The 12,301-nt window shown below is 39.9% G+C and overlaps 1 protein-coding gene across 1 annotated transcript in view; it reads right to left on the bottom strand.

The window, feature by feature from the left end:
• The window catches only part of LOC140128563 (complement C3-like), a 63,792-nt gene that overhangs the window by 17,037 nt on the left and 34,454 nt on the right, over nt 1-12,301 (bottom strand). Inside the window, exons 21-29 of the mRNA XM_072150261.1 lie at nt 11,345-11,484; nt 10,838-11,044; nt 9,948-10,008; nt 9,614-9,700; nt 9,274-9,477; nt 8,034-8,112; nt 6,474-6,633; nt 5,533-5,634; nt 1,488-1,638 (exon numbers count right to left, since the gene is read on the bottom strand). Of these exons, the coding sequence (XP_072006362.1) occupies nt 1,488-1,638; nt 5,533-5,634; nt 6,474-6,633; nt 8,034-8,112; nt 9,274-9,477; nt 9,614-9,700; nt 9,948-10,008; nt 10,838-11,044; nt 11,345-11,484 (1,191 nt within the window). The remainder of the gene's footprint in view (nt 1-1,487; nt 1,639-5,532; nt 5,635-6,473; nt 6,634-8,033; nt 8,113-9,273; nt 9,478-9,613; nt 9,701-9,947; nt 10,009-10,837; nt 11,045-11,344; nt 11,485-12,301) is intronic.

Below are 12,301 nucleotides of genomic sequence, written 5' to 3'. Positions count from 1 at the left end.
TTTTGAAAATCCAATTGTCACAGGGACAACATTTTTTTTGGTTGAAGTTACAAATATAAAATATATTCTGGTTCTGATTTACATACAAATTCAACTTAAGTACAACTTGGAACCTAGCAAATTTTTATGTTTGCTTTTTTCATAAATTTTTAAGACTTTTCACGGCACATGTGCTCATTTGCAACATTTTTGCACCTAAAACAGTCTTCCGTTGAAGTTCATCATTGTCTAGTTTCCCTGAGTTATCACCTAAATCCAGATATGAAAGTTGTTATAAAAAAAACTGTTGCAAAAAGTTCCAAATTTTGGCATATATCTACGGCCTCCGTTTACCAGGTAAATAAATTAGCTTGGAATTAATTACAACTTTTGTAGAATTTTTTTTACTTTTGTTCTAAAAGATATTACATTCATTAAAGACCAAAAGGCACATATATCAAACAGTGTAATAAAACAGCCAAAAAAAGTAAAAAAAAAAAAGTTTAAATTAAAAAATTGCTAAAAAAAGAATAAAAGTCCCTTGATGCCCCATCCCTTATAAAAATCAAATACAACATAAAAGTGAATATCACCAAAAACACTATATATTGGGTATCACCACGTCTGTAACAACCCGTACAATAGAATAAAATCCCGTAGAATAAAATCTTCCCAGATCCTGGACAGTGAACATGAAAAAAAATTGAGACCCAATGAACATGAGAAAAATAAGAAAAATTGCACCCAGAACCTTCTAACAACCTAGAAAAGAGAGAGGATGCATAAAAGCCCAAGCCAGTGTAAAGAAGACATTTGTGAAATGTTAGTTGTAAAAGTTATTTGGGTGCTATGACTATCGGCCTAAAAAGAAAAAAAAATAAAACTTTAAAAATGAATACTTTTTAGAAATTTTTGCCAAATTTCAAAAGTTATCAAAAGATATCATTAAAATGTTTCTATTAATTTTGAAGTTCAATGTGTGATGAGTAACCAATCTCAAAATCCCCTGGATATGTTGGGGCACATTTACTTACCGAGTCCTGTCGCGATCCCCGAGGTGCCTTGTCCGACAAGGATGAAGTCTGGCGCGATTCAATAAGATCGTGCGCCCGATATCCTGCATGTGTCGCTCAGGTCCGCCGGAGTTCACCTTCTTCTTCCTGATGTATGTGAGTGCTTGTCTTGCAACACAATTTGAATTTTAAATCCCGCGCTCAGTCCGAATCATTCGGGTTGTCCGAAGGCCACGCCCCCCCCATTTGTGTCACATGAAAGTCGGCGAGATTGCGCCAAAATCCAAAACCCCTGTTAAATGCGGCACAAATCGGAAATAGTCGGTAAACCCGACGGAAATGCTGTGTGCAGACCCTTATGTTATAATGTTAGAATGACACATTTAAAAAATCCGGCTTGGTCCTAAAGCCCTAAAATGATTTGAATGTCACAAAGGGGTTAAAGACATAAGTTGGATCTATTTCAATCTCTATACTTATTTTCTTGATTCCCACCTGTGGCTGCACCCATGAGTTTCTTGGTGTCGTGCAGTTTGCCGGCCTTAGCCAACGCGTAGGAGGTGAGGGCTATGGAGTAGGGCGTCTCCAAGGAAAGATATTTCTCATCTAAATAGTCTGAGGCTTCTTCGATGCTCATAGGAAGATTCTGTATCCAGAGAGAATGATGAGAAATAGGTTCTATAGATTGTAAACAGTAAGTGCACAATTTTTCCCATATCTTCCACCATTGTGTATTATAATGTAGGGCAGAAGGCCCCGCCCCTCACCCATTAAACATTGTTATAACAGTGTTTAGAAAGTTGATGCAATGTTACAAGCAGACGTCAGTTTCCCAATCCCAATCTCTGCGCTCAAGGTATGAAGGGCTCTTTCACACTTGTTGATTCCCATGATTTTCATGGATAACTTAAAGGAAACCTAACATTTGATTTGATGCATTATGAAGCAAATATACCCTGAGACTGCTATAGCTACAGTGATGCAGGATCATATCTTGGTGAATCCCTGAGCTGAGTGGTTTTGCTGATAAAACAGATATAACATTATGATAATGAAGCTCTGCCTCTTCTATGGCTGCTTCAATGCTTGCTTCTGCGCTTCTTGTAGCAGGAGAGTTTTTCTTTGTAACAGGTGATGATGCAATCACTCTTCTCCCTGCCAGACAGAATAATCATTGCTGCACCATCCCCCACCTGATGTGTATGAGTGATCCAGCTCAGGTTGAGTAGTCATGCTTTGTAAATCCAAGCTCCCGTGTGTAATGTGTTTATCTTGGCAGACACGCTGTCCCAGCTTTCCCAAGGTCCTGAATGTTATAATTGTTTTATCAGCAAAACCACTCGGCACAGGGAATAACCAAGATATGATCCTGCATCAGTGTAGCTGCAGCATTCTCAAGGATCAAATCAAATGGTAGGTTTCATTTAATAAATCATCCTTTTGTGTGTGTGTTTTTTTACATTTCAGTTTTTTTCTGTTGTCCGTGAAAAATTTTTTAAAACCTGTCTGAATTTTTTTCATCCTTGCAAATTCCGAAAGGCAATAATAGATGTCAACGGGTCCAGAAAAGACAAAACTGATGACAGATCCTTTTGTTTTGATTTTTTTACTGGTGAAATGGGGAACGAGGTGTTATGTTTTCTAACCAATTGTAGGGCATAAAAGTGGAGATCTGTGCGTGCGATCCTCGTGCTGAGCTGCCTGGGCGTCTTCTTAAATTGAACTTGCTGATAATATGGTTTTTGTTAAGAATGAGTTCTCATACTTTTCTTAAAAATGATAAAACATTTGATGGTTATTCCTTAGCTACATGTTTTCAGGCTAAACATTGCTTCTTTTTCAAGCTACTACAGGAGGTCCCCTACTTAAGAACACCCAACTTACAGACGACCCCTAGTTACAAATGGACCTCTGGATGTTGGTAATTACTGTACTTTATCTTTAGGATACAATAAACAGCTATAACAGTTATCACAGGTGTCTGCAATGAAGATTTATTGTTACTCCTCGTTCTGATGACAACCCAACATTTTTAAAATCCAATTGTCACAGAGACCAAAAAAATTTTTGTCTGTGGCTACAGTTCCGACTTACATACAAATTCAACTTAAGACCAAACCTACAGAACCGATCTTGTATGTAACCCGGGGACTGTCTGTATAAGTAAGTGTAGCTGATCTAAACTTTCTAACCTTAAAACTTTCTAACTTTGAAACCTTCATTTTTTATTTTTTTTTGCGGACTTGATAATAAATAGAACAATGGAAGCATCACAGACGTAAAAAACTAATTTGTACAAAATGGAAGAGAACTGGAAACAAAATAGATTCCATTGTCAATGGACAAGCAGCAGGGGGGGGGGGTATCGGGATTGTTCAATTCTAGACATCATTAGATGGAATATATTTAAGTAATTACTTCTATCACTTAAAATTGGGCATCTTGATGAGGTTGCCTCTATGTCCTTTTGGCTTCAGCACAGAGGGGGAGGGGAGGAAGTATCTCATTTACTAAAGTAAAGCATTGGATTTTCCTAACACTTCTAAGCTGATGAGCTTCGATACCGGATGGGCTACTCAGTTTAATTACAGTTTTTCTTAAATCAAAGGTTTAATAGCAACACTGTGGGAATTGTCAGAATAAGAGGGAAGCAGATTAATTATATGAAATATAACATCATATTACATGAAGTAATATGAAATATTAAAATTTTCAAGAAATTAGTGATTTGGAAAATCTGATTTTTTTTTAATTCTGTCAAATTGGCCAATACTCTGTGAGGATATAGGGCAGGGTTCAAAGACCTTGGATGGTGTCCAGGTGGGCTTCCCCTATAAGGGCTATTACTATATAGGGTGAAGGACTGTTGCACTATTTCTGCTATGTCTAGCTGTCTGCTATTGCTTCTCCCATCACTGCCTTGTCGGCCTTGTTCCCTATTGTACCCCTGTGACTGCAGCTACCAGTACTACCTAGTACTACTACTCCTACATCATAGTCAGACATCTCCTGCCTTGCCCATAATGTTCCATATTGTAGTACTTTAAATGCTGTTACTACTACCAATACTACTACTACTACACAGCCAGACACATCCTGCTGTGACCAGCCTGCTCCATATTGTACTACTGTAACTGCTACTACTCCACAGCAAGACATCTCCTGGAATAGCTATCATGTCCAATGTTATTGCACTACTGTGATTGCTATTACTACTACTACTAATACTATTACTACTACTATTACACAGCCAAACATCTCCTGCCTTGTCTATCATGCCCAATATTATTGTATTACTGTCATTGCTATTACTACTACTACTACTACTACTACTATTATATGGCCAAACATCTCCTGCCTTAGCCATTATGTCCAATATTATTGTATTACTGTGATTGCTATTAGTACTTCTACCACCACTTCTACTAATACTACTACTACTATTACACAGCCAAACATCTCCTGCCTTGCCCATCATGTCCAATATTATTGCATTACTGTCATTGCTATTACTACTACTACTACTACTATTATTACACATCTCCTGCCTTGCCCATCATGTCCAATATTATTGCATTACTGTGATTACTACTACTTGTCCACCATGTTCCATGCTGTACGACAGTGACTATTACTACTTCTACAACCATTAGCCAGCCAGACATCTATGTTGTACTGATCTCATTACCACTAGGGTTAGGAAGTAAATGTTGCCCTTTGCCAATTAAGGACACCTTGCAGGAATGTGGAGACTTCTATCCCTTGATGCTCCACTGCGGGAATCTGGGAAATATGCAAATATGCTTTTTGTATAACTAAAACAATGTTTTGTTTTGCAGGATAGGATAAGGAAAACAATGTGAGTTCTGGAAACCTTGTAAGGCAGCCCCCTTAACATCTAGCATGACTTTCATTCCGGATTAAAGCCAAACAGGTATATCTTGTCCAGAAAGAACATATTCCATACTGTAGACAGTGCTGTTTTGATGTTTTGTTATCTCATCAGTACAGTGTTGGGAACTGGTTTAGTGTGAAAGGCTAGTGACTAGAGTCAGGAAGTAAGAGCTCTCCTTATGGAGACTTAACCAGTCAAGGCCGCCTTGTAGGCGCTTGGAAACTTATAGCTATTGAGACTCCACTAGGTGATTCTGGGAAATGTGCACATATGTTACTCGTAGTAATCTACATCCAGACATCTCCTTCCTTGTCCACCTTTTCCAAATTGTACTATAATAACTGCTATTACTACTATTAATACATAATCAGATCTTTTCAATGATATTTGAACAATTCTTGGGTTAATACTCAAGAAGGATTATATTTGATTAAAAATTAAAAATTCTCTGTGTAGTTAAACACTGTCCGGCATCTTCCTTTATAAAAGGGTCGTCTTAAGACCACTTTTTAAGTTGTATAACTACAAAAAGTAAAATTAGATCCCATTAGATCTTTTAGTTGTTTGTATCACGGTAACCATCATAAAAGTAGATACTAAAGAGAAGAAGAGGCGACTTGTGTTACATTGAACAGGAAAACTTACTTCAAGTTCATCTTCACAGTGATCTTCACTTTCTAGGAGGGCGACCAGGACAAAGGCGGTGAGACTGGAATCCAGCTCTGCAGAACCTTTTTTTACACCGCCCTATGTAAACAAAATTGGGATAGAGTTACTAAATATACAGACAGCCCCTCCTTAAGAACACCTGACACCCCTTACTTGTCTGTAAAACAGACCCCCCTACCCACTGTGACCTCTGGTGATGGTTCCTGGATACGAGTAATTTACTAAACTTTATCCCTAGGCTGCAATGGTCAACTGTATGGTGTCTGCAATGAAGTTTTATTGTTCATTCTTGTTCCCTTGGCAACCCAAAATCCAATTGTCACAAGGAACAAAAATAATTTATCTGGAGTTACACTTATAAAATATAAAGTACTTGTTCAGACTTACATACAAATTCAACTTCAGAACAAAACTAAATAACCCATCTTGTACCTAACCAGGTGACCCATAGCCGTAATTTCAAAGAACATTGACAATCGCTCCTCGGCTACAGACAGAAGTGAGTCTAACATCAGAAATACACTCCGTGCTGCTAATTATAGGTTTCTTTTCTAGGCGATTCCGGAGTGTCAAGCTTAGGGAAGACAAGCGCCTAGATCTAGATGAAGAGGAGCGGAGGTGAGTATTTCTAGCCTTTTTTTGTTTTTTTAATCGGATGATTTCCTTTAAACCCTGGTTAGACTGCAATGCACAAAACAACCACTAGTGGCCACACACATAGCGAATCATTCAGTGATTTTCTATCACAAAACGTCTTTCTATTATTTTGTTGTTTACTTACTTGTACTTGAGTTTACACATATTAAATTGCATTCAATTTTGTACAAGACATTTCACACATATTCTATAAGGGTCAATTCTGGCAGAACACACATAACAGATACAGTGCAGTTCATTAATGAGAGTCGCATACATACCAATAATTCCTGCTGGTAGACATATGAATCCTCTCTGAATTCTCCGTCTGGATTTTGCCTGTTTAAAATCAGCCACTTGACTGAATCGCATATATTACTTTTATAAACATGGACCAGACTTGAAGCCAGGGAAAATACTTTGACCACATACGCAGTGAGCCTGAAAAGATAGAAGTCTGATAAGTACGGAGGGAGCCAGAGAATTCACAAGCAAAAAATAGATTACAACAAGCAAGGATGGAGCCTCCAAGCAAATATTCAACAACACATTGGGGCAGATTTACTTACCCGGCCCATTCGCGATCCAGCTGCGCGTTCTCTGCAGTGGATTCGGGTCTTCCGACGTTTCACTAAGACATCCTCCGATGTCCACCAGATGTCGCTGCTGCACTGAAGAGCATTGGAACGCACTGGAGTACACCGAGCCGGGATGAGTGAAGATAAGCGTTTGCCGAGCGTCACTTTTTTTTTTTTTAAATGCAGCGGTTTTTCCAAATACGTTGGGTTTTCGTGGGCCACGCCCCCCGATTTCCGTCACGTGCATGCCGGCGCTGATGCGCCACAATCCAATCGCGTGCGCCAAAAACCCGGGGCAATACAGGGAAAATCGGCGCAAATCGGAAATATTTGGGTAACACGTCGGGAATACGTGAATCGGGCCCTTAGTAAATGACCCCCATTCTGTTTATGGGTTTTAGAGTTTTCCCTTAGTAACACTGTTACTAAAGGTTGCTAAGATGAGCCTGTATTCTACTTGTATATTGTTCATTTTCAACTTTCCTCTACTTTCACTGTATTTACAGATAATTATATTGATTTTGAACGGGGAAGTATTTGTTTACAGCAACAGTTTTGGTACTGCCCTTGTAAGGGCATGAGTTAAAGGGGAGCCTGCAGGAATAGGAATTTTCCCAGGTTCACCCCACTCCCGTTAAGCTACAATTACAGTACGTCTGAATCACGGTAAGACACTACAGCAGATTGTCACCAATATCCGGCTGCGGCTGTTGTATATAATGGGGCAGATTTATCAAGCTGTCTGAAAGTCAGAATATTTCTAGTTGCCCATGACAACCAATCACAGCTCAGCTTTCATTTTAGCAGTGCTTATGAATACTTTAAAGGGGAGCTGTGATTGGTTGCCATGGGCAACTAGAAATATTCTGACTTTCAGACACTTGATAAATCTGCCCCAATATGTTTATTTCTGCAGGGTACTGATGCACTAAACAGATACCCTCAGTTTTTACAATTTCACATTGATCGGTTTTTAATGTGACTTAATAAAGATTTGACTCTTCAAGTTTATTCTCTGCTTGTTAGTTTACAGTAAGGGTGATGTTCCACAACTATTTCTATTGATGCTTATTTGTTTGCAATTGGAACATTTAGAACAATTTTGACTTTACTTCTACAATTCGTAAGAGCTTCCATCTCAGAATTGAATAGGGGACTAACTCATACTCCAGTAAATTTTTAGGTAAAACTATTTTCATATTGTACATTATAGCAAAATAATAATGGTTGGAGGTAGAACCAATGGTAAACTTCTTTCCATACCATGTGCTGGGGTTATTCTGGTTGTTCCAGGGGCTGTATGTGCCGCCTTGTTTGGAGTATGTCAACTGATTTTCTATACCTGCCAACAAAAATATATAAAATAATAAATACAATAATTTAGTAATAATTAAGAGAAAATAGCAAACACCAAAGAACCTAGGTAGATAGCTTGACAGGCGACCCTCACGGTCGTCTGTTACTCTGTGTAATTTATCTATATTTGTAATTAAAAATAGGGAAGAAGTCCAGCGCAAGATGAATCGATGATAAAACTTCTTTTACTGAGGTCCATTTAAAAAATTCATAGAGTAACAGTACACGATAGGAGCACCAGGAAAAGGAAGAACTACGTAGTTCGCCTCATGACCTCATCATGATTACATTATGAGTTGAAATTCATAGTTCTTTATTTTCTTGGTCTTCCTATCATGTGCTGTTACTCTATGTATGTTTTTAATGGACTTCAATAGGACCTGAGGTAGTGGATCCTCTGTACCACCGCGAGTGATAATGTAAGCCTGCACCCGGGAGTGGAGTCTAAGTGGCACCTGGTCTTCACCAGAGCCCGCTGCAAAGTGGGATGGACTTGCTGTGGCAGGGTGCCACCAGGTCCCTCCACAGGCGCGACTTTCCCCGCGGTGGTGGCCAAGGCGTGGTACAAAGTCGTGAGGCAGAATTGTGGTCAGGGACAGGCAAGAGGTTGAGACAGGCAGCACGGGATCAACATCAGGAACAAAGCAGGAGGTCAAGGCAGACAGCACGGAGTCAAAGTCGGAAAGGGAACCGGGGTCACAACAGGAAATCAGCAGACAGGCACAAGGCAAGGAAACAAGCTTTCTCTGAGGCAAGAAGCACAAAAATCCAGCGAGGAAGTGGCTGGCTTTTATAAAATTCCTGGAAATGGCAAGCACCAGTTAGAAGTACGCTGGCCCTTTAAATAATGGAGCGACAGCACACGCGCCCTAGGTGGCGGGGACACACACGCTGGCCTGCTGGATCCGGAGCAGAAGCGTGGAGATGTAAGAAAGTACGGGGGGCATTGGGAGTCGCAGGGGATCTGGGGACTGGTGCGAGGCTTGGGTGTTCCCGTGACCAAGGATGTAGGTCGCAGGAACACCAAAAAAAATTGTCCTGGTTCATAAAGTGTTAAATAGCAATTTCCAGTACAAAATACATGACAAATTACAGCATAATGGTAACTTTCTAGAAACCAAAATATATATATTGTAGAGTATTTTACCTTTTTTGATGTACTCAATGCCCTGATCCCTACGGTCTACTCCTACTCTTTCCCACTGTTGACTGGAATCCAGGAAATGTACGGCTATCAGGGGGGCCGTCACTCTAACCATGTTCTGCTCTGCACATCCATAAGGGGCTTGAAACAAATCAGTCATGAATTTGCCATCAAGCGTCTTCTCTACCATTTCACTTACTGGACTTCCTGGGTATTAGGGAGAAGAAGAAGTTATGAGCTGAGGCAAGGAACATCCTGATTATTTATAAAGACTATTATCCAATCTCTAAGTAGTATACATGCACTGTGTATATAAGAGGTAGGTTGTTTCATCAGAACTCACCTTGAATGGTAACTATGGTGGAAACCTTTGTATTGGGGACAACATTTTTGGTATCTACAGCTGTTACCCGTTCTTCTTGGACTCCTCCTGTGTTAGAAATTGTAACAAGTACAGACTATTGGTAATTTATCAATCAAATGCGCCAATTTTTTTCTGGCATAAACCAAGTCATTGAAAGTGTGAAATGTGTAACGTGTAATTTAGAATCAGACACTGCGATAAAACTTGGGAAGATTAAGACTGTTTAGTGAAACTTTAAACTGTCCAATTTTTCTCCAATGTTTGCATCTAAACGAATTTTTAAAGGAAGTCCAAAAAACAAAAATGCACAAACCTTTTAACTGTGGATCCAAAACAACAGATTTCAGAGCTAGTTCCAGGCGTCTTCCTTCTGGCTGCAGAAAGAAACAAAAAATGTATGCAAAACTGAATGATGTTGGGTCATATCTAGGGATGAGTGGACCTAATGGGGTTGGGGTTTGGTCTAATCTGGAAAAGTTTGTTTTGGGTACTTGATCCGGAAGCAAACCCGAACATCCTGGATCAGTGCTGCCACCAATCATGGGTGTCAGTGTCAGCCCATTAAATCCTACCAGCAAAGCTAGCGGTTTTGTAGGCAGAATTTAAAGGGTTGAGACCCGCAATCGGTGCCAACACCATTCATAGGTGTTACTGGCAGGGTGAGCTGAATCCAGATTTTTGGATACAGTTTAGGTTCAAAGACCTGGACCAGCAATGTTCTGTACAGAACCCAACCTCTTATCCCTAGTCAAATCTGTTAGATGAGAACAAACATGTGATGTCTTTACCATGAATTATCTGGGCACATAAAAGCTCACTATTCCTCCGCCAATGCTTCTTTAACAAAGCTCATCACAAGGAGTCTCATGAAGACATGGAGACATGACAGGTTATAGACAAGAGGCAGTGGACCCACCATAGCACCAGATGGTGGGTAGCACAACGGAAGATGTAGTCAGAAGCATACTGAGGTCGTGGGGCAAAGGTGGTGCAAGTCCAAGACCAGGAAGTCAACCGGTTAGGGTAGGAAGAGCAGTTGCAGTCGTAGAAGTTGAATAAGGAGGCCACGGGTCACAAGAGGAACACAAAAACACAGTATACACCTAAGGAGCTCGAGCAAGGAAGCACCTCACACCATGCGCACTAAAATTGTTCCAATAATTTGAATATAATCCCCGAGTGATATCTTTCTTTGTAACTTACCACAACCTTTAACCTTTTCTTCACACCATCAGCTACATATTGCCCAACTGCCTTCACCTCAATTTCATGTTCTCCCACTTCTAAAGGCATAATAACAAAGGGTACGGCCACCGAAGATTCAGATTTGATGACTACTTGTTGGCGAAACCTCTTCTTGGCCGTGGAGAGGCTGCACAAATTTTCATTGTCAGTTAAGTTTACACGAACCTGAACCAAAGACAAAAGGCTGACGATTTAAGGATGTGTAAGAACTGAAAGTCCTAAAAGGAGTTTTCTAGGAATAGGATGTTTTAGATAATTATCAAGAGCCAATGACAGCCAAAATGGAGGGGTTGTATTTATCTGCCGATGTGATGTCACCACGGGAGTCATCACATATAGACAGAAATTATGGAAAAGACTATTCTGTACATGAGCTGACTATAACATAATAAACTACAACTGAATAATACCCGACCTCTCCTTTATGGATAACACATTTATTGTGACTTTTTCTGGATAACTTGCCTTAAGTTCACTGTTGCCGTAGTTGTAAAGAATGGCCCGGATCTCTACTTGCTCATTTCTCACCACAGAATAAGGAAGCCTCAGATCAATGAAGAAGTTCGTCATCACCTGAATATTATGAGGTTTAGACACACAGATACCTGTCAGAAGAAATCAGGATAGAATGTCAGATCCGATCTAAAATGCTGAGAAAATGTGTTCATATATGACATTATCCATCCATTACTGATCCTGAGTTACATCCATTTTAGAGCTGTCCTTACTTTTCTTTTTTTGGAGTCAGTACATCACTACTGACAATAGATGATGTCACAGCTTATCTCCTCCCCCTCCCTGTACAATGACCTCTATATAGATAACACTGACCCATCATTACATCACTACTGACAATAGATGATGTCACAGCTTATCTCCTCCCCCTCCCTGTACAATGACCTCTATATAGATAACACTGACCCATCATTACATCACTACTGACAATAGATGATGTCACAGCTTATCTCCTCCCCCTCCCTGTACAATGACCTCTATATAGATAACACTGACCCATCATTACATCACTACTGACAATAGATGATGTCACAGCTTATCTCCTCCCCCTCCCTGTACAATGACCTCTATATAGATAACACTGACCCATCATTACATCACTACTGACAATAGATGATGTCACAGCTTATCACCTCCCCCTCCCTGTACAATGACCTCTATATAGATAACACTGACCCATCATTACATCACTGCTGACAATAGATGATGTCACAGCTTATCTCCTCCCCCTCCCTGTACAATGACCTCAATATAGATAACACTGACCCATCATTAGTAATGACTTCTTCCTGGCAGAGTCTTTCAGCCCATGTCTACCAGCTTCAGTCAGTATTTTAAGAAGGTCTTTTGCTTTTGTTCTTAGGTCTATGCACATTTCAGACCAAATCACATTAATCACTGGGAGAC

Source organism: Engystomops pustulosus, chromosome 4 (genome assembly GCF_040894005.1).
Source record: "Engystomops pustulosus chromosome 4, aEngPut4.maternal, whole genome shotgun sequence".
In the NCBI taxonomy this organism is placed as follows: domain Eukaryota; kingdom Metazoa; phylum Chordata; class Amphibia; order Anura; family Leptodactylidae; genus Engystomops; species Engystomops pustulosus.
This window is presented reverse-complemented; position numbering and strand designations above follow the sequence as displayed.